Source organism: Helianthus annuus, chromosome 5 (assembly GCF_002127325.2).
Source record: "Helianthus annuus cultivar XRQ/B chromosome 5, HanXRQr2.0-SUNRISE, whole genome shotgun sequence".
In the NCBI taxonomy this organism is placed as follows: Eukaryota; Viridiplantae; Streptophyta; class Magnoliopsida; order Asterales; family Asteraceae; genus Helianthus; species Helianthus annuus.
Window position 1 is genome coordinate 123285317 of NC_035437.2, and position 21990 is coordinate 123307306.

General features: G+C 38.2%; 1 protein-coding gene across 1 annotated transcript; it reads left to right on the forward strand.

Moving 5' to 3' along the window:
* The first annotated feature begins 8982 nt into the window (after positions 1 to 8982).
* On the forward strand, positions 8983 to 21804 carry LOC110878094. The gene is made up of 5 exons (XM_022126350.2): positions 8983 to 9092; positions 9173 to 9263; positions 9584 to 9628; positions 21373 to 21470; positions 21558 to 21804. The coding sequence occupies exons 2-5, from the start codon at positions 9210 to 9212 to the stop codon at positions 21625 to 21627; spliced, it is 267 nt and encodes an 88-aa protein (XP_021982042.1). The 5' UTR covers positions 8983 to 9092; positions 9173 to 9209; the 3' UTR covers positions 21628 to 21804.
* The last annotated feature ends 186 nt before the right edge of the window (positions 21805 to 21990 follow it).

A 21990-nucleotide genomic window follows, 5' to 3' on the forward strand; every position in this document is an offset into this window, starting at 1 on the left:
CCACGGGGCCGTGTCCAGTGAGCACGGGGGCGTGGTGAAAGTACAACAGGCGCATTAATTGTAATTGCGAATTACAGTTAATGAGGAGAGAGAGTGTCAGACGGGCACGGGGGCGTGTCCAGCGGACACGGGGCCGTGCCCATCCTTCTGTTCAGCCTATAAATAGGAGTGCTTGGTTTCATTCCATCTCATCCCTTGGCACACCACCTCTCTCACACTTCATCCACCACCCACCACCACCATAACACCATCATCCACCACCATCATCCATTGTCCATCGTAGAGTGTGTGAGTCGTCTTGGGATCTAAGATTGATAGTAAGAGTTCTTGACAATCAAGGCCATGTTTGCCTAAGTCTCTTACATCACTTGGTGGAGACAAGTGTTTAGAATAATACTTTTTATTTTTAATCTTTTGCACTTTTTATTTGGTTTTGTATTAATGACTTTAATAACTAGTTGCTTATGTTGAAGGTGATCTTTCCTTATCGTTTGTCCGTGGTGTCTTGGCATTATTTTACTGTCTATATAAAATAAAAGATTTTCACCATTCATATCTCCACGGTCTATATGGAGGTATGTTGGCTACCTGGTCGGGGGTTAAGGGAACGGTTTGGTAAGGGTCTTGCCCTTGTTCAGCGTTTAGAGGTCCTGCAAGGGACCTGGGTCAAATTTAGTAGGATCTCCTTCAATACCCATAGGTATTGGATGGCGGGGATCCAAACTCTTTGACCCCCTCATAAGTTAACTACTATTAATACTATAACCCGGCTATTTAGGACTGTATCCCTGCTGACTCAGACTACTTAGCCGAGGGTAACGTCACCGCCAAAAGCGGGGCCTACCATAATTTGCATTAATAACTTAATTCATTATCTTCCAATAATCCAACCCTTTAGGATTGTATCCTTGCTAACTCAAACTACTGGGTTGAGGGTAACGTCGCCTTCAAAAGAGGGGCCTACTACAATAACTAAGATAATCTCTTAAACAAGTGCAAAAGTGCGAAAATAATCAAAGGTTATACTAATACACGAGTCGGAGCCAAGTGATTCATCTTGTCTATCTGTTTTTATTTTTATTTTATTTTTCAGCATTTAGTTAGTTTTTATTTTCTTAGTTTAAAAACATTTTTCTCACTTTTTGATTTGATTAGACGTTGAGGATAAATCGGTATTAAAAGCTCTTGTGTCCTTGGACGACCTCGGTATCTTACCAACACTATACTACGTCCACGATGGGTGCACTTGCCCATATGTGTGTTTAGTGTTAGTGAATATCGTGTTTTATAAATTTAAAACTTGGCTAAAGGTGTAAAAAGGGCTTAATTATATATCTAAATTATATACACACCAACACACATCAAGTTTTTGGCGCCGTTGCCGGGGACACAAGGATTTTAAGAAAGTTATGAATCAACGGCCTAATCTTATTTTTTTTATTTTTCTTTTTAATTTTTAGGATTTTCTTAGTTTTTCAGCTTCTGCAGAGCTCAGCACGGGTCGTGCCCGCTGAACACGCCCCCGTGCTCAATCATTGGAACTGGCAATCCTGTTTTAAGTCAGATAGTAAGCTGAACACGGGGCCGTGTCCACTCAACACGCCCCCGTGCCCAAGATTCTCTTACTGAAAACAGAACCGTTAGATCCCGGCGGTTGGTAATTTCTGACACAAACATGAGTGATAGTAATTCTTTTTACTTTCGGCACTCTTATGGTATGTGGTGTCAATTATGTGGAGGCGAACATGAAGAATTAAAATGTTATTTTCTAAATTATAGGCCCCACTATATAGACCCACCGATTCCTTATAACCTTAAGAGGGGCGAAAGTAAAAATAAGCACTATCTCTCCCTCGAATGCGCCCAACAAGATATTCTAGGGGACATGCTCCTTGACGAGTTATTTCAACTAGAAGAACTGATTCTAAATTGGTCAAAAGAACTTAGGAAGGATTTTATTGATCCGTCCCAAGACGATGACCATGAGGAAATGTTGGAACCGCATTCCGACAACCTCGTTGCTCCCGAAATACCTTCATACCTAGAAAAGACTTGGACGATAGTCGTCCCTGTGCCGATTGTGCCGTGAAGGACTCTCCATCGACTTCGTTCGGTGCATACATAGACCTGAGCGATTCGGCATACACCTTCTTTAACGAGAGCCCGGGAAAGGGTTGGACTTGTCCACCTAGAATGAAAATAGGAATTACCCTCACCGACAACCTCTTGCGTTCTCGCCTTAGTATAGGACAATTAAGGTATCTTAGGCACTTTGGGGTTGTCCCATCCAGTAAGGAACCACCCGATATAAATAAGATCCTTAGGAACAACAAAAAACCCATAAGGCAGTCTCCAGACACGGGGTCGTGTCCGGCCAACACGCCCCCGTGCTCACCCAAAAGATTTTTTGCTGATTTTGTCAGAATACGGACAAAATGTGTCAGGATTTTCTCTACACACGGGGCCGTGTCCAGCAGACATGGGGCCGTGTCCAACGTGCTGTCGTTTTCTTTAAATGCAGCCTGATTCCTGCTCATTTTTGACCACTTCACTAGACAGTGATTCCTGTGATCTTCACATATACCATCCTAGGTAAGTGCTAAAAGAAGGTTCCCAAGGACCATCTTGTCCCTTCCACTTTTATTCATTTCCCCCTTCTTTCAAAAATTTTTCAACATCTCCTCCATGGAAGCTTGAAAACCCCATGATTCCAACCTTCTATGTGGAGTTTGTAAGATTATTTGCTACGGATTCTTGTTTGAATTTAGTTGTATAGCTTTGTTTTAAATTATCTAAGCTTAAACCACAGTTAAAAACTATGAAAATAATTTAAAACCCCAAGAATCCTTAGCCAAAAATCCTGCAGACAACTGAACACGGGGCCGTGCTCAGCGAGCACGGGGCCGTGTTCAGCGAGCACGGGGCCGTGTTCGAGGTACTGTTTCGCAAAAATTTAGCTATCTTCGGTTTCTTTCACAGAAAATGGTCAGCAGAACAAGTGGATCATCTTCAAGGGGTAACCGAAATGGGAGAAGGTCATCGACAGCAGAAGACTCCCTAGTAAACTACGTTTACGCCTTAAGGGAGGCCATAGACGAAATGACGGGAGTAGAAGAAGCGTTAGTGGACCGTATTAACCATCTGACGGTGGGGTTGGAGGGCTGTCTTCGAGAAGTGAACCTCCTGCACCAGAGGTTAAATCTTCTCGCCTCCCCGCCTTTGGTACCCGTAATAACCCAAAGGGCGTGGAATGTAGTGCCCGAGGTCATTATTCCGGCCGAATGGTATGCCATGCACCAAGGGCCTCAGCAAAGGGTGGTGCAAGGAGTCCCGGTGAATGTTCCTCCTCAAGCCGCTGAGGAGAATGAAGCCGCTTTCTTCCTTCCAAAGGAGATAGAAGAATGGCTTTGAACAATAACCGAGGAACCATTGGCTAAAGGTCTTACTACATCGGGAAACTATTCCCGAAATTTTCTTAAATAAGTAGAACCCTTTATGATAACCTCATGTATCCCCCTAGTTATTTAGTTAAGTTTTTAGTCTATTTTAAAACTATATGTAATTCTCTACGTTCACAATGAGGTGATGGTTTCTAAGGTTTGATGGTTTATAAAATACACTCGTGGTGGTAATGGATAAAAAAGGGAACGAGAAAAATGGCCCCATGCACAAAGAACGGAGCAACCCGACATAAATCTCCATCACAGAAGGCTCAACACGGGCCGTGCTCAACCAACACGGCCCCGTGCTGAGCCACCTGCAGAAAAACGGCCAGTTCAGGTAACTGGACACGGGCCGTGTCCACCAGACACGCCCCCGTGTCCAGGCTTCTATCTCATTTCTTTAATTTCTGTTACTGGCACCTGAACACGGGGCCGTGTCCGGTCCCCACGGGGCCGTGTCCATACTGCCAGTAACATAAATCTTTGCTTTCTAACACCACATTACACATCCAATCAACCTAAAAATTCATTTTTGGGACACATTGAGGACAATGTGTAATTTAAGTGTGGGGGGGGGGGGAAGCTAACACTTTGAAATTTTGCAAGTCCTAACAACAAGCCTTACACAAAACTCAATTGGAACTGCTAAACACCCCAATTTTTTTCAAAAATTTTCATTTTTTCTTACTTGTCTAAAGTTTAAGTTGGGAATCACAAGATTAATAAGGTTATATTTTTATAAAATTTACAACCGAGAGCGTCGTGATAACAAGAACCAACATAAGAAAATTATGAAACGGCATAACAAGTCTAGTTAAAATTCGATTATATATACTTGATCACATTAAAAAACTCATTCCCACAAAAGTGAGTTTTGAGCCTTTATTGAGCATACAAATCTACATCTTTAGACTAAATGCTCATTTTTCGTTTCTTGTGTGAATAGCCGCTTGGTTCTTACAAACTCTAGAACTTGCCACGACGATTCATTCCCAGTCCTTACCAACTTAAACCCAAGTAAGTAAATGATGGAGGCATTAGGACTAACCATTTTTCTTTCTACACCATTATTTTTCATTTTTTTTACCACCTACCCAAAATCCCCCTAGTTAACCCCTTTGAGCCTAAACCTTTCGTTTCTTTACCTTAAACCCTTTTTACCCACCAAAAACTCTTTTTATTTTTCACCCTTTATTTTAGTAACAAGCTCGGTTTTTCGCAAGCTCGTTCTTTTATGTGACTAAAAAAAAAATTTATATGATGATGAAGTTGAAAACAAACAAAGCTATACAAACAAAAGCTTGTTTGGAGAAATACTTCAAAATAAAAAGTCACTAAAAATTGTGTTACGAAAACCGACGCTTTTTACGCTTTTCGCCCTTTTACTAACCACTAACCCAACCACCCACCTTTAGCCCAAGCCTAACCCTTCACCCAAAAAGTCCACTTGATATTTACAAAGGTATAAAGTTAAAAAGGAGAAGGATTGGTTGCTTGGCAAGCCTATGGAAGGCGTAAGTTCCATGTTGCTCTCGAGTGATTCACTAAAAAAATACACATCTGGCCGAGTGTTGAGTGATTTCTCCTGTGAGGTATGTGAACTTGTATATAAATAAAATTTTAAAAAAGGCATGTTATGCCCAAATAAGTAATTTATCCTATGAAACGTTCTAAGTAAATCATAACGAATAGGATTGTAAATAAATAAAAATAAAACCCAAAAAGATCTTGGATTCCCGACACTCTATGACAAGCCGAAAACCTTCTCTTCTACCCATTCCATTTGGGAGTGAAAGCCACATTTAAAAGAGTTTTGCTTGAGGACAAACAAAAGTTCAAGTGTGGGGGTATTTGATGTGTGTAAAATGCAACATATAAATTACATCAATTAAGGCATAAAACTAACCCTTTTTAAGTACTAATGTTGAAAAAAGAGTGTTTTTGTCTTCCTTTTGTATTTTCAGGATGAAATGAGCTCAAATTCACAAAAGAAGCAAAAAGACAACTAATTCTAGCATAAATACAAGAAAAGGAATAAAAGTAGACTGCCCGAACCCTCAACGGCATCCTCCAAAGCAAAGAAGAGAAAACAAAAGCCTGAACACGCCCCGTGCTTAGCCAGCACGGGGCCGTGCCCAAGAAGCAGCAGAAAAGACAAACTTGTAGAAGCTTCTATTGCCCACCACGGGGTCGTGTCCAATGAGCACGGGGGCGTGGTGAAAGTACAGCAGGCGCATTAATTGTAATTGCGAATTACAATTAATGAGGAGAGAGAGTGTCAGACGGGCACGGGGGCGTGTCCAGCGGACACGGGGCCGTGCCCAGCCTTCTGTTCAGCCTATAATAGGAGTGCTTGGTTTCATTCCATCTCATCCCTTGGCACACCACCTCTCTCACACTTCATCCACCACCCACCACCACCATAACACCATCATCCACCACCATCATCCATTGTCCATCGTAGAGTGTGTGAGTCGTCTCGGGATCCAAGATTGATAGTAAGAGTTCTTGACAATCAAGGCCATGTTTGCCTAAGTCTCTTACATCACTTGGTGAAGACAAGTGTTTAGTATAATACTTTTTATTTTTAATGTTTTGCACTTTTTATTTGGTTTTGTATTAATGACTTTAATAACTAGTTGCTTATGTTGAAGGTGATCTTTCCTTGTCGTTTGTCCGTGGTGTCTTGGCATTATTTTACTGTCTATATAAAATAAAAGATTTTCACCATTCATATCTCCACGGTCTATATGGAGGTATGTTGGCTACCTGGTCGGGGGTTAAGGGAACGGTTTGGTAAGGGTCTTGCCCTTGTTCAGCGTTTAGAGGTCCTGCAAGGGACCTGGGTCAAATTTAGTAGGATCTCCTTCAATACCCATAGGTATTGGATGGCGGGGATCCAAACTCTTTGACCCCCTCATAAGTTAACTACTATTAATACTATAACCCGGCTATTTAGGACTGTATCCCTGCTGACTCAGACTACTTAGCCGAGGGTAACGTCACCGCCAAAAGCGGGGCCTACCATAATTTGCATTAATAACTTAATTCATTATCTTCCAATAATCCAACCCTTTAGGATTGTATCCTTGCTGACTCAAACTACTGGGTTGAGGGTAACTTCGCCTTCAAAAGAGGGGCCTACTACAATAACTAAGATAATCTCTTAAACAAGTGCAAAAGTGCGAAAATAATCAAAGGTTATACTAATACACGAGTCAGAGCCAAGTGATTCATCTTGTCTATCTGTTTTTATTTTTATTTTATTTTTCAGCATTTAGTTAGTTTTTATTTTCTTAGTTTAAAAACATTTTTCTCACTTTTTGATTTGATTAGACGTTAAGGATAAATCGGTATTAAAAGCTCTTGTGTCCTTGGACGACCTCGGTATCTTACCAACACTATACTACGTCCACGATGGGTGCACTTGCCCATATGTGTGTTTAGTGTTAGTGAATATCGTGTTTTATAAATTTAAAACTTGGCTAAAGGTGTAAAAAGGGCTTAATTATATATCTAAATTATATACACACCAACACACATCAGTACGCAACCCACCAAAAGGTGGTGGCCGACCGCATCTAAAACAGGGAGGTGGGGGTGTTGTCGGTTATACAGAGAAGAGGGGGGGGGGGTCGTCGGCTGAACAAGAGGTGCCGGGTGTGTGTGTCTGAGGAAGATGATGAATGAGAGGGTTAGTTTCTCATGTGTGTTTGAGAATATAATTTCTCTGTGTTTGAGCATATCATCTTCCCCCAAATCAGATTTCATGTGGGTTAATGGGTTTGATGCAAAATTAGGGGGATGATTTTAATGTTTGCTGATTTGGGGTTGGGTTTGATTGTCGGTTTGATTGTCTCCGTTTGATTGTCGGAGATTTTGAAGCCGGTTTCTTCACTGCCGATTTAACAGCTTTGACTTATGTGAGGGTTTTTGGGGTTGGGAGGGTTGGCGACAGTGGGATGGTGGTGTTGGCGGCAGTGGGATGGTGGTGGTGGGTATGATGCGGTGGTGGGGTGGTGGTGGTGGTGCTTGTTGTTGTTCTGGCAGTGGTATTATTATTGTTCTGGCAGTGGCATTATTATTTATTAAATTTGAGTTATAATAAATCTAAATGACCAAAATACCCCTGAGGATAAAGACAAAATAGGGGGGTTTAAGTTAAGGAATCTAGTCAAATTTGAGATTTGGACTAAAATGGCAACAAAATGCAAACCACAGGGACCCAGATGTAATAAGTTTGAGATTTGGACTAAAGTGACAAAACTGGCCAAACCACAGGGACCAAAATGGCAGTTTACTCTATTTTAAATAAAAACATGAAATGACCAGAATACCCTTAAGTGGATAGACATAACTGAAAATTTTAATGTGGTTAGTGCTAAAGGACGAAAGGTGTAATGCGTTTTCCAAATAAAAGATTGTGACTGTAATTATCGAAGTTAAAGACTATCCATTGCAACACGCAGAAACATGAAGGACGAAAAGTGTAATTTACCCAAAACCTTTTTACCCTAATATTACAACAACACAGACAGACGACGGGACTTCATTTTAGGGGAAATCAAAATTCTCATCTGATCAAGAACAGTAGAACACCATCGACCAACGCCAACGCCATCGTCATCGGCCATCGTCACACAAGTAAGTTGTTTATTTGACCTCTATACACTAAGTATCTTTTTGTGTATTGTTTATTTGACATCTATACACCATCGACTCTGTACATTAACTGATGATGGATTTGAATGATAATAAAAGAGATGATTGTAATTGTATTTTATAATAATAACCAACTGTTGAGTGGGTCAGCTGATAAAACAGTTAGGGTTTGAATGTTGATACTGATTCCATTATAATAAAAAAAAATATGAACTTAAACGGACATATTTGATTAGGCTGTCAAATATGAACTCTGTACATTAACTGGGAGTTTGGATTGTGATGTCAAAGTGTGGAAAGTTTGGGTACCCTTTCTTTGATGTTATTATTTTTGGGAAATTTGTTAGATTGGGGATAGAATTATGTAAATTTTGTTGTAAATTAATGAGGCCAATATTAACGAGGCTTATTGATTTGTGTAATATTCATTAATGTTGTTCTCAAATCATCTCGAGCCGAGCCGAGCCGGTCTCGAGCTTCACAAATACATCACGAGCTGAGCTCGAGTAGTCGAAGGCTCGGGCTCGGCCCGGCTCGTTTACACCCCATATAACTTTACGCTCTGTTCCCGAGTTAACTTAACGAGTGATAAGAAAAGAAAGTAAAAGTGAGAAAGGAAAGGACGAGAAAGGAAAACAAAAGATGTCTTTCCCACCATTTCCTCCCAAATCGGAAGGAAAGAAAAACTAAAGAATTTAGCCTAATTTTCCTTTCATTTCCTTTCTTTTCCTTCCTTAAATGAAACTCGGGAACACGACATGTTTTATTTTCCTTTCTTTTCCTTCCTTAAATAAAACTCTGGAACACAAAATGTTTTTTACTTTCTTTTTGTTTCTTTTCCTTTCCTTCCATTAGTAAACTCTGGAACACAGTGTTAAAGTTGAAACCCAAAATTCAAAGCTTGCAAACTAAACCCGACCCGAACTTTCTCATCTAGGTATAGAGATTCCACCGGACTCCGCCTCCGCCGTATTCACATCCGATCAGGTAATGAATTTGCTCTTCTTCACCTCTGTTTCTACAAATTCGTTCTTCAGTCACTGTATGTGCCTTTTAATTATATCTAGATCAACATCTCCATTCTGAAGAGAAATCGTGAACAAAATGCCGTCTCTTCAAACAGCTCTGCCTCCTGAACTCGCCAACAACGCTATTAGGGTTACTCTCTCTCTCTCTCTCTCTCTATACACACACAGACACACACTGTTGTTTGATACGTTTCATTAAGAAGTTTGTTAAATTAGTGTCAAACAATGACTCTTTGATTCAAGTTTGGACTCAGATTTTAAGATTAGGTGATTATTACAGACAATGAATTTATAGTAAGATACTTCAAACGGTGTGATTTTGGTATTATATGTACAAAAAATTAGGTTAGGAATCATTTAGGGTTTATGAAAAGTGATTTTGTGAAGTTACCTGTAAGGATGGTGAAACCTAGTGTAGGCTAATTTGTGTTTTTTTTCTGTGATTTGTAGCTGTATCGGGAATGCCTACGTAGAGCCAAGTACATTGGTCATAAGGTATGCACTTTCTGCTATATATCATAATCTATGCATATAAACAAGCATCTTGGTTGATGGATTTATGTTTCGGCTAAAATTTTGGATCGTTGGCCTTTATATTTTTTAATGAACTTTGGGTTCTTGCAAATTGTATGGATGCAATGCAATTAGGTATAGTTTATTGAGATAATGGACTGCTAAGAACTTTTGTTAATTGCATAAGCAAATATTGATTTGTAGAGGTGATCATCATGAACTGGATTTGGCATTAGAATTGTAGTGCATGTAGAAAGTAAAATGCCATAAGAGTTATTTCAAAGGCCTATGCTTTAGTTATTGTGTAATGCTTTCAAAGCTCATACTATCCTTGTACTAGTTACTATAATTTCATGTTTTAGAAGTGTGAAATGCACTGAGGTGGTTGGGTTCTAGATCCGAAGCGATGGGCCAAGACATACAACCTTACCGTACAAGAGGCACACTTGTTTTGTAGAAAAAACACATCTGGTTGTTAAAACACAAAAGAAGCGTGGGCTTTTTTAAGAAAAGCGCACATAGAGAAAAAAAATATAAAAAATATGTTATGCTTTGAAAATAAATAAGATTCCACATATAAAATTAAAAAAAACTATTATATAGTTAGTAGCAAAAGTTTAGGACTTATATGTTGTAAGTTTTGGGTGTGTGAATAAAAGTCTCAAAAGGTGGTAAATTTTTGTCCCACATTGGTATGGGAACAAAGTGAGTGGTTGTTTATAAGGTAAAGTCTTTACTACTCCATTGTAGCTTTATGACATGTTTTACCACAAGTCCTACCCGCGCGCAGGGGGGGTGCAAAAATGAGTTTCTGAGCTTGAATTTGGTTGAACTCGTGCGTGCCCGCACCTGCGGACACGAATGCAGCTCCGAAAACCCCGGGCCCGCGTGAGTTTCGTGTTTTAATGGTCATTTGTTCTGTTTTACCTTTCTTCCCTGCGCCTAGGCGCGTGCTTTTTGCGCTTTTGATAACATAGCATTTAGATTGATCCAACGTATATAAAGTTAAGTCATCGCTATCTAACACAAAATATGTAGCATATCTATCTCCATTTTCATCGTCCGTATCACCCGTCCACCACTTTTTCTTGCATCAATTTCTTGCAAAATAATAGGATCTGGGGTTGCCTTCATTACAACGCACATGCAAAATGTCAATAACCATGTTCGTAGGACCTTAGCAAGAGGCTCTGCCAACTTAAGAGCATATGCAGTATTTTTCTAATCTATCTTTTGTTGAATAATGGTACTTTCTTCCTCACTGCGTTTTTTGATCACTTGCTAGTATTCCATTCAGGAAGGTTGATCCTTTTCACGAGTTGTTCTTTTGCTTATGCATTTGTGTAAGAGTGATGAATGATGTTGTGAAACCGATCGGTTGTGGGTCTATGCTTCTTTTATTTGTGAACCTCCTCATCATGTTCACAAGACCAACATAACCCTTCACAAACATGACCCTTTTTAAAGAACCCGAACCTCTGGAATCTTTCCTATTTTCTCTTAACATTAGTTCAATGTAATGTGCCACGCGTGTCTTTTAGTTTCCAACATATCCTATAAAGGGCTTTTGAAAAAGAAAAGATATAAGCTTGGTTTTAAAATGCGCGCATCATCTGATGCAGTGATGACATCGCATCACGTGATGCGATTCTGTGATGTGCGCATCACATGATGTGGCGCCTTATACAGTTGACCAGTTTTTGAACAAGTTAAACTATCCGCTATCGCTTGAACAAATCTGACCATAGATAATGAGAGTATCTTATAGGTGGTCTAGATATTAAGCAAAGGTACCCTCAGTTTATGCTTATTAGGTGGTCTAGATATTAATCTGAATTGTCCAACTGCTTTCATTTTCATAACAAAATTATCTTAACCAGTTGCATTGAAAGGAAGACCCGCATTGTAAAACAACATAGCTAGCTCCCTACATGCATCCCCCCCGGTTCTATTTTACACAGTTCATTAATGGTATGTTGTTTTTCTCCTTTTTTACCTTTGAGTATATCTTCGGGCTTATAAACGAAGAAGTAAGAACATATCGATAGGACACTTTTGACTTGTCTTGCATTTTATGGATACTTGCTTGTCTTGAGCCACTCACCATCTTCACACATGTGAGTTGTGACCATACAATCTTCATCCTCTTCACCATATTCGCGAAATTCATCGATCAGTGGGTTAATTGCTTGCTTTTCTATGGTCTTTTTCATCATAAAGTTCTTTACTTCGGAATGGATCTCGGGATACCTGAGGCATTCTTTGACAAACCATCCAACCAAGTATTGCTTAACTGAAATGCTCTTCCGTTAGTTTGTTTTAAGCAAAAATTGAAAGTAAACATGTTCCTATATGCGGGGTCAACTGTAGCATATATTTTAGCTGGGTCCATTGTATCCGATGGTGACTGAAAATTGGAACCAGAAACACCAACGTTTGTTGGGTTCTTTTCACAATCAGATTATAAAACCTGAAAATCGTACGTAAATATAGATAGTTCTATAAACTGGATCGATGGAATTGATTAAAAGAAAGGTTGACAGAAAATCATACGTATGTATAAACTGGGCATCATACCTTACAGCAATATGATGCTTATAATGACAGCAGTAATAAATTTAAAATTGAATATCTAACAGCAATATAAAGTTTATACTAACAGCAATATGAAGTTTAAACTAAGTTAGAACGTAGAAGTGCAGAACTTTGTAACAGAATAAAAATTCCAACATAACATGTAAGCACAACGTTGAAGTAACACCGTCAGCAATATAACTGGCAGAAGACGAGTAAAGGCGTAACTGTTGGAAACATAGTCACATAATTCGCTCAAAAAGATGCGAATTTCGTTTTGGTACGTTTCGTACCATACGGAATTCGTATGCGTATAATACGATGCCAATTCGCGTATCTTATTCTTCAATTCAGCGCATCAGGTTCATGAATTCAGCGAATTTCCTTTATCAATTCAGCGAATTTCTTTTATGTACAAAGATGTGAAATTAAACTTTTATGCACAAGAATGGTGACGAAGATGAAAAAATTAAACCTTACCTGTGATATGATGATGAACCCTAGTGAAAATGGAGGAGACGATGGAGATGGAGGCTGACATAATATGACGGCTGCGTTTCTTTAATCTATTTTAACCTAAACCTCTTTTATTTACATATTTCATCCTTTATGTTTGTGTTATTATAATTTTTAATCTATAGCTTTTTTTATTAAGTTACATATTTCATCCTTAGACCTCAATACTTTTATTTTTTATCAACTTTAACTTAAAACGTTTATTAATTGTTTACTTTTTTTTTCTTATTTCATTAAGAAATGTGTATACCGAACCGGACGGAATGATACACCGAACCGAATCGTACCGAAATGAACCTACCCCCCTCCGAACCGAATTCATCGCAACTAGCGAATCGCGAACCCGAATCGCGTACCCGAACCGGAGCGAACCGCGTATTAGGTGACTATGGTTGGAAATTTCGTGTAACTTTTGGAAAAAAAAAATTTAATCAATTTGTCAAACAAACTGAACGCAGCGGAAAACATGTACACGAGGTTCGGTTCTAAACCGATTCCACCAGTGATCTCACTACAATCAAAATAGGTTATATAAAATTAAAGAATCGTGACTACCAAGTAAGACACCTTGGTTCAACGAACGATCTCGCTAGATGATCGTTGACCACGAAATCATATTTGTTCGTTTGAAACGATTTCAAACGAAACCATAATCTAAAGAAAAATAAAGTTCATAAACTTTACTTACCTTGTTTGCGTAATTGAAGAAACAACAAGCTTTGTGTATCCCTTTTGAAATATTGCAATTGCGTGAGAACGTCCAGTAGGTTATCCTTTTGAATGAATTGTAGAGTTTTTACAAAAACCTCTAATCAAGTATGAAAACTCTTGATTTTCAAAAGCCTTGGCAGACCTTAAAAATCTTGGAATCCCACTTCCGTATATCACCAAAGAGACATATATGAGGTATTCCCTTTTAATAGGTACCAAACTTTTAATAGATAATAAAAGGATTAAGATTTGTAATCTAATTACAACTCTTCATAATTATCTCATAATTATAACAATTATCTATTTTCTTCTAATTATCTAATAATTATTTATAATTAACAATTAATTATAATATTAATTCGACTATCCGTAATTGTTCTAAATAATTACATGTTTCTTTCATTACGCTTATTATTTCGTGATCCGGTGATTAACGATTAAAACACCGTTATATGTTCGTTGCCCAAAGTGTAACTCTTTGGGTCGTACCTTGACGGCAACTTCGAATTTTAATCGGACAATTGAACATTATATCCAACAATCTCCCACTTGCTCGATTGGCCGATTAAGTTTCAAAGTAGACAATAGTGGGTGCCTAGCTGCATCATATTGCCCCCGGTAAGGTATGACAAATTTATGTCAACTAATTCTTTGCACTAATCAATCCTTTGGTTATGCAAATACTATAGCCCTGGTTATCGACTCATTTATCCCTCTGTATTGAACACTTGTTGAACATGAGACATGGATCCAATTCATTCTCATATATTATTCAACCATTTCTACATCCGTTCCTGGTTTGAAGTGGTTTATCAAACTACTACTGGTTCGAGCGTGGCCACGCATTAACACCAGTTCAAACCAACGAAAGGCGCCAGAGTGTTCTTCTACTAAGTATAGAAGTACAGATCCCTTTGGCTACAAACAACTCCCACTAAACTTCAGATCATTCCCAAAACTATCCTTATTACTGCCAGTTACGTACAGCGTTAGATAGAATCAAAGAGCAACCATTCATTTAAGTTAGTTCTAGTATGTACCGCAGGTCTAAGGATACAATGATCGTACCTATTCAAAACGTCTTATGACTAAGATCCATGAAGATCATTTTGAAGCGAGTTACGCCCAATATGATTCAACTAATCATATCAGTGAATATGGTTCTCAACACTTTGAGTATCCATTATATGGATCAACCATCTAATTCATAATAGTCTTTTACCAGATTGGTTCTCACGAATCTGATAGACTACGGACATTTTAGAATACAATATTCAGAGATACTTAACGTACTAATATTTGAACACATATATAATAGTTTAAAAGACATTCAACCATTAAATTCAAATAAACATAAAATACTGTTTACAGTTCAAAATGCACCAAATTACTAAATTACAAAATCAGACCCACTGTCTAGCATATCTAAGACCTATACAGTCAGCATGCTTCTCGTGTCTCACTTGAGGTATAGGCTTAGTAAACGGGTCCGCTAGATTCTGATCAGTATCAATTTTCTCTATTACGATGTCTCCTCTTTCCAAAACTTCCCGTATGTAATGGAATTTTCTGAGAATATGCTTCGTGCTGTGATGCGACCTTGGTTCCTTTGCCTGAGCAATTGCACCTGTATTGTCGCAAAATATCTCGATAGGCTTCTGTATGCTTGGTATAACTTCGAGATCAGCAATGAACTTTTTCATCCAAACAACCTCCTTAGCAGCTTCTGAAGCCGCTATATATTCTGATTCAGTGGTCGACTGGGCCACCACGCTTTGCTTAGAACTCTTCCAAGTTATAGCACCACCATTTAAAGTAAAAACATAGCCTGTCTGCGATCGTGAATCATCTCGATCCGTTTGGAAGCTTGCGTCAGTGTAACAATTTACTTTCATCTCTTCTTCCAAACCGCCAAATATCAGAAACATATCCTTAGTTCTTTTTAAGTACTTTAGGATATTTTTCACAGCAATCCAGTGACTTTTACCAGGATTCTGTTGATATCTGCTAGTAAAGCTCAGAGCAAACAATACGTCCGGTCTAGTACATAACATGGCATACATGATAGAACCGATAGCAGAGGCATATGGAACATTTTTCATATCCTCTTTATCTTTGTCCAATTTGGGACACTGATGACTATTCAGTACGGTTCCAGTTGCCATTGGCAAGAGACCCTTCTTGGAATCTTGCATTGAAAAGCGCCGAATGACCTTATCGATATACGTACTTTGACTAAGTCCAAGTAGCCGCTTAGATCTATCTCTATAAATCTTTATTCCTAGAATATAAGCAGCTTCTCCAAGATCCTTCATTGAGAAACATTTACCAAGCCAGGATTTAACATCCTGCAGCATTGGGATATCGTTTCCAATGAGAAGTATGTCATCTACATACAGGATTAGAAAAGTAATAGAACTCCCACTTGCCTTCTTGTAAACACACGGCTCATCTTCGTTTTTAATGAAACCAAACTGTTTGATTTTCTGATCAAAACGAAGATTCCAGCTTCGAGATGCTTGTTTCAATCCATAAATGGATTTATTCAACTTGCAAACTTTATGAGGATTCTTAGGATCTACAAAACCTTCAGGCTGCTCCATATAGACATCTTCTGTAAGGTGTCCATTTAGGAACGCGGTCTTGACATCCATTTGCCATATCTCATAGTCATAATACGCGGCTATGGCAAGTAGAATCCTAATAGACTTAAGCACGGCTACTGGCGAGAAGGTTTCCTCATAATCAACTCCTTGAGTCTGAGTAAAACCTTTAGCAACCAACCGAGCCTTATAGGTTTGCACATCTCCATCCATGTCTGTTTTCAACTTGAAAACCCATTTACTTCCTACAGTCCGACATTCGGGAGGAAGGTCAACCAAATCCCAGACTTGGTTGTCATACATGGATTGCATCTCGACGCCCATGGCTTCGAGCCATTTTTCAGATTCGTTACCTGAAATCGCAGCTTTGTAGGTTGAGGGCTCTTCTTGATCTATTATCAAGACGTACCTATCAGGTGAATACCGATTAGGTTCATGACGATCCCTCGTACTTCTGCGGATGCCTAGTGTTACATCAGATTCCTGAATCCTCTTAGGTTCAGGTTCAACAATATTTTGTTGAGAGGCAGATTCGACTACTGGTTGATCAATTTGTGGTTCTCGAATTTCCTCAAGATCCACAAGATTATCTCCAATTCCTCGCGCCATAAGCTTATCCTCTAGGAATGTTCCTCGACGCTTAGTGAAAACTCTATTTTCAGCAGGATTATAGAAATAATAACCAACCGGATATGCATATCTAATGAAAACAACTTTTTCACCGCGAGGATCAAGTTTGTCCGAAGACTCACTGGTAACATAAGCGTTACATCCCCATATGCGAAGGTAAGAGACTTTAGGTCGTTTACCATGCCACATCTCATATGGTGTCTTTTCTACCTTTTTAGTAGGAGCAATATTTACAAGACGTGTAGCAGTTTCAAGAGCATAACTCCAAAAGGAGTGTGGTAAGTTTGTACGACACATCATTGATCGAACCATATCTAATAAGGTTCGATTTCTCCTCTCAGACACACCATTGAGTTGTGGTGTTCCAGGTGGAGTTAGTTGGGATATAATCCCACACTTCTTGAGATGTTCATCAAACTCTTGATTAATGTATTCACCACCTCGATCGGATCAAAGTGCCTTAATCGTTTTCCCTAGTTGATTTTGTACTTCATTTTGAAATTCTTTGAACTTTTCAAAGGTTTCATGTTTAAACTTCATAAGATAAACATATCCATATCTACTATAATCATCAGTAAATGTAACGAAGTATCTTTCCCCGTTCCTTGACATAGTCCTGAATGGACCACATACATCAGTATGTATGAGTCCTAACAAGTCTTTGGCCCTTTCACTAGTTCCGGTAAAAGGGGCCTTAGTCATCTTGCCACTTAGACAACATTCGCATAAATCATAAGTCTCCTGACCCGTGGATTCTAGAATCCTTGCAGTCTGGAGCTTCCTCATGCGATTGATGTTAATATGGCCAAGACGACAATGCCAACGATATGTTTGATTAAAGCTAGTTTTAACACGTTTAGAGGAAAGAGAGCATACTATATTATTTGATCTATTGTTAGAAGTATCTATTTCATAGACACCATTGTGAGGCTTAGCCTCAAAATAGAACATACCATTTAAAAATGCAGAAATGTTACCATTAACAATATCAAAAGCATAATTAAAACCTTGTTCTCTTAAAGCAGAAACAGAAATAATATTCTTAGTCAAACTAGGAACATAAAAACATTGTCTAAAGTAATAAACAATCCAGAAGGTAATTCAAGAATAAATTCTCCAACTGCTTTCACAGCAACATTCTGCCCGTTCCCAACGTGCAGCTCTAAGTCACCCTGCTTCAGCTTCCTAATCCTTTTTAGTCCCTGCAAATCATTACAAATGTGAAAACCACATCCAGTGTCAAACACCCAAGATTTGCTCGAAAAGGAAAATAGATCAATAACATGTATACCTGAGGATTCTTCAATCTGCAGCTTCTTAAGCTTCAACTAAGCCAGGTACTTGGGACAATTCCTCTTCCAATGCCCGATCTCATCACAGTGAAAACACTTGGCATCTTTATGAGGCTTTGCCTTCGGAGTGGCAACCTTTTTGCCTTTGCCCTTGTCTTGCTTACTCGCCTTGCCTTTTCCCTTGGATTGCTTCTTCTTGGTAATTCTTCCTTCCCTGATCGCCAGCACTGGATTGCCCTTAGTTAGGATGTTTGTCTCAACAGTTTTTAGCATCTGATGCAACTCTGGGATCGTTCTTTCCCACCCATTCATGTTATAGTTCATTACGAACTGATGATATGAATTGGGTAGCGAGTTAAGGATCACATCCGTAGCTAACTCATTACTAAGGGGTGCGTTCAGACGCTCCAGTTGATCAACGAAAGACTTCATTTTCAGTACATGAGCACTGACCGAAGTACCTTCCTGCATGCGACATGTAATGAGAGATCTCATCACCTCAAAACGCTCATGACGAGCTTGCTGCTGAAACATGTTTTTCAGCTACTCACTCATCTCATATGCGCCCAAGTTTTCCAGATTCTTCTGAAGTTCTGGAATCATCATAGCAAGCATAAGACATGTCACATCTTGGGAATCATCAACATGTTTTTCCCATGTCCTACGGGCTGCACCCGTATTAGCAGCAGGTGCTTCGGGAATTGGTCCTTCAAGGACATAAGCCTTTTTCTCCGCCCTGAGAACAATTTTCAGGTTGCGGTACCAATCCATGAAGTTAGAATTATCAAGTTTAGCATTTTCAAGGATGGACTTAAGCGAGAATTTGGTGTTATCAGAATTGTTTGTAGACATCTGTAGAATTTAGAAGAAAATTTTATTAGTAATTTTCATGCATTAACCTAATTCAATTTTGACCCAAGATTTACAAAATTTTAGTAATTAGGATGAGAACCCATCTCCCCATAACTCAGTGAATGGACTTAGCACTCTTCACTGGCATAGATTGAAGGGTAGGTGACGATCACCAATTGTGTCAATTACACAATTCTCGGTTTGGGGTCGCATGACGAGTAGTGTCAAGCATTGGTACGTTAACCCCAACTACGCCCACTTTCACAACCGTAGAAAACAAATGCAGGGTAAACACTAACATTTGCTCTCGTGTCGCAAAAGTGATATTTGTCCTCAAATCAGAACTGTAGCCCGGCCCATGTAAGCATGGAAATCGCGGAACTACCCCTAACCAAAACCATAGGCCTGGATGCAGGGTAAACACTAGCACCAGGGGTTCGGATAGATCAGTTCGGGTGTTCTTAATTTAGGGTGGCGTAGGATATCGATTTTAATTTGGGTTATATTTTAAAATTACCAGTTCGTGTCGTTTTAAAATACTTGTACGGCCTATGGCATGAACATAGGCTATACAATTCCTTTGTAAAAATCAATTTTACGTTTTAATTTGTGACGACTTGAAACACCTTTCAATCACTCGACCGATTAATTTTAAATACCCTATTTAATCTAAGTTGGTTGTGTCGCAAATTTATTTTAATTAATAACTTTTATTAATTACGGTTTTCAAATTAACTTTTAATTTTTGTAAAACCAATTTTGATTTTTGTATTTTAAAATAAACTGTTTATTTTAATTACCTATCCAATACTTAATAAACCTTTTATTAAAATTGTTGTTTAATGATCGTGTATTAATTATTAATTTTATGTACGTAACAAACATCTCATGGCAAAAAGCATAATAAAATAAATAAATATGCAATTCCGGGTTCAGAATATGTTCGGTTCGTTCGAGCCCAAGAACATGAACCGAGCCCATTAAGTGTAGCACAAACCCTTTTGTGCTCCCACTTAATCTTGGATCCCATCCAAAAAAAAAATTTTTTTTTTATAAATTAAATTTCCGATAATTAAAATAAAATTAAGCTATACGTTAATTTTTAATTACCACAAGTAAATGGAGACAGCACAGGAGTAAATGTGATAATAAAGTCTCCATGGGGAAATATGGAAAATTAATCATAGTCGTCAAACTGTTCACCTCTACCTTTGTAATCATGGACTCCTATGCTGTCAATGCATACAAGCTTTGCCAGATGTCATTAAATTATTTCTTTTTTTTTTTAAACCCGAATTTGCATAGTACGATAATTAAGCTAAACGAAATAGGTTAAGGCCAAGTATTTTGTCAAAGAGAACTTTGACAAGTGTTCATGTTTGGCCTTAATAAAACTTGCCTATAACTATTATACGTGACAGGTTCCTATGCCAAATCTACTCGATTTTAAGCATGCAATTCTATAACTATTTTATAGATCTATAAACGCTATCATAAAATTAGCCTACTTTGATTTGTAAGGTGGCTCTGATACCACTGTTGGAAATTTCGTGTAACTTTTGGAAAAAAAAAATTAATCAATTTGTCAAACAAACTGAACGCAGCGGAAAACATGTACACGAGGTTCGGTTCTAAACCGATTCCACCAGTGATCTCACTACAATCAAAATAGGTTATATAAAATTAAAGAATCGTGACTACCAAGTAAGACACCTTGGTTCAACGAACGATCTCGCTAGATGATCGTTGACCACGAAATCATATTTGTTCGTTTGAAACGATTTCAAACGAAACCATAATCTAAAGAAAAATAAAGTTCATAAACTTTACTTACCTTGTTTGCGTAATTGAAGAAACAACAAGCTTTGTGTATCCCTTTTGAAATATTGCAATTGCGTGAGAACGTCCAGTAGGTTATCCTTTTGAATGAATTGTAGAGTTTTTACAAAAACCTCTAATCAAGTATGAAAACTCTTGATTTTCAAAAGCCTTGGCAGACCTTAAAAATCTTGGAATCCCACTTCCGTATATCACCAAAGAGACATATATGAGGTATTCCCTTTTAATAGGTACCAAACTTTTAATAGATAATAAAAGGATTAAGATTTGTAATCTAATTACAACTCTTCATAATTATCTCATAATTATAACAATTATCTATTTTCTTCTAATTATCTAATAATTATTTATAATTAACAATTAATTATAATATTAATTCGACTATCCGTAATTGTTCTAAATAATTACATGTTTCTTTCATTACGCTTATTATTTCGTGATCCGGTGATTAACGATTAAAACACCGTTATATGTTCGTTGCCCAAAGTGTAACTCTTTGGGTCGTACCTTGACGGCAACTTCGAATTTTAATCGGACAATTGAACATTATATCCAACAGTAACATCTTGCTTTTTGAGTTTTGAACAGAGACTAGATTTTGACTTGTGTTTTGATATGACTTGTTCGAGATTAAACTTATAGTAGAAGTGTTGGGATAGTTGTGAGATGAGCAGATATGTGGTTCTGAATTTGATCCACTGAACTGCAGCAACATAACACAGAGCTCGTTGTTCAAATGGTGAGGCAGCAGTTCAGGAAAAACATGCATGAAACCGACCCAGAGAAGATTCAGAAGCTGAAAGATGAGTAAGTTAAGCTGGTTTTTCATTGTTGTCTTGTTTATGGCTGCAACAGATTATCGAATCAAAGGGTACATTTACATATGCATTGCAGTGCTGCAAGAGGACTTATAAATCACATATTATATGAGGCTGAGGCAATGACAGGCAGAAAATTCAGCTGAAGATCATAATTGCTTTTAGAAGGAAGTTGATTTTGACTTCTCTTGGGCATCTTTATTGAATAATTTCACTTGTAACTTGAATTTGCCAGTGATTTCTTTGTTTCATTCAAGTTATTTGCACCATACCATGACAAAGGTAGTTTTTTTAAATCTGTTTCATTCAAGTTATTTGCACCAGATATTACTGTTCAAGTGAGATCGAACCGAGACGACCCACCCAATCACCAAACTGAATCAAAACAGTTGGTAAACATATTTTGAAAGCGAAATTTTAGTTTCTCTTCTTTTTCGTGATTTATTTTTCTGTAAAACAATCATCAACTTTATCTACATTTGTATTACCTACATTTACATTTACAAGCT

What these genes read in the sequence shown, in the direction of transcription:
- LOC110878094 (XM_022126350.2), top strand. Translation starts at nt 9,210, where the DNA reads ATGCCGTCTCTTCAAACAGCTCTGCCTCCTGAACTCGCCAACAACGCT. An exon ending in CCAAGTACATTGGTCATAAG is followed by an intron (nt 9,629 to 21,372) that starts GTATGCACTTTC and finishes ACTGAACTGCAG; the next exon opens with CAACATAACACAGAGCTCGT. An exon ending in ATTCAGAAGCTGAAAGATGA is followed by an intron (nt 21,471 to 21,557) that starts GTAAGTTAAGCT and finishes TATGCATTGCAG; the next exon opens with TGCTGCAAGAGGACTTATAA.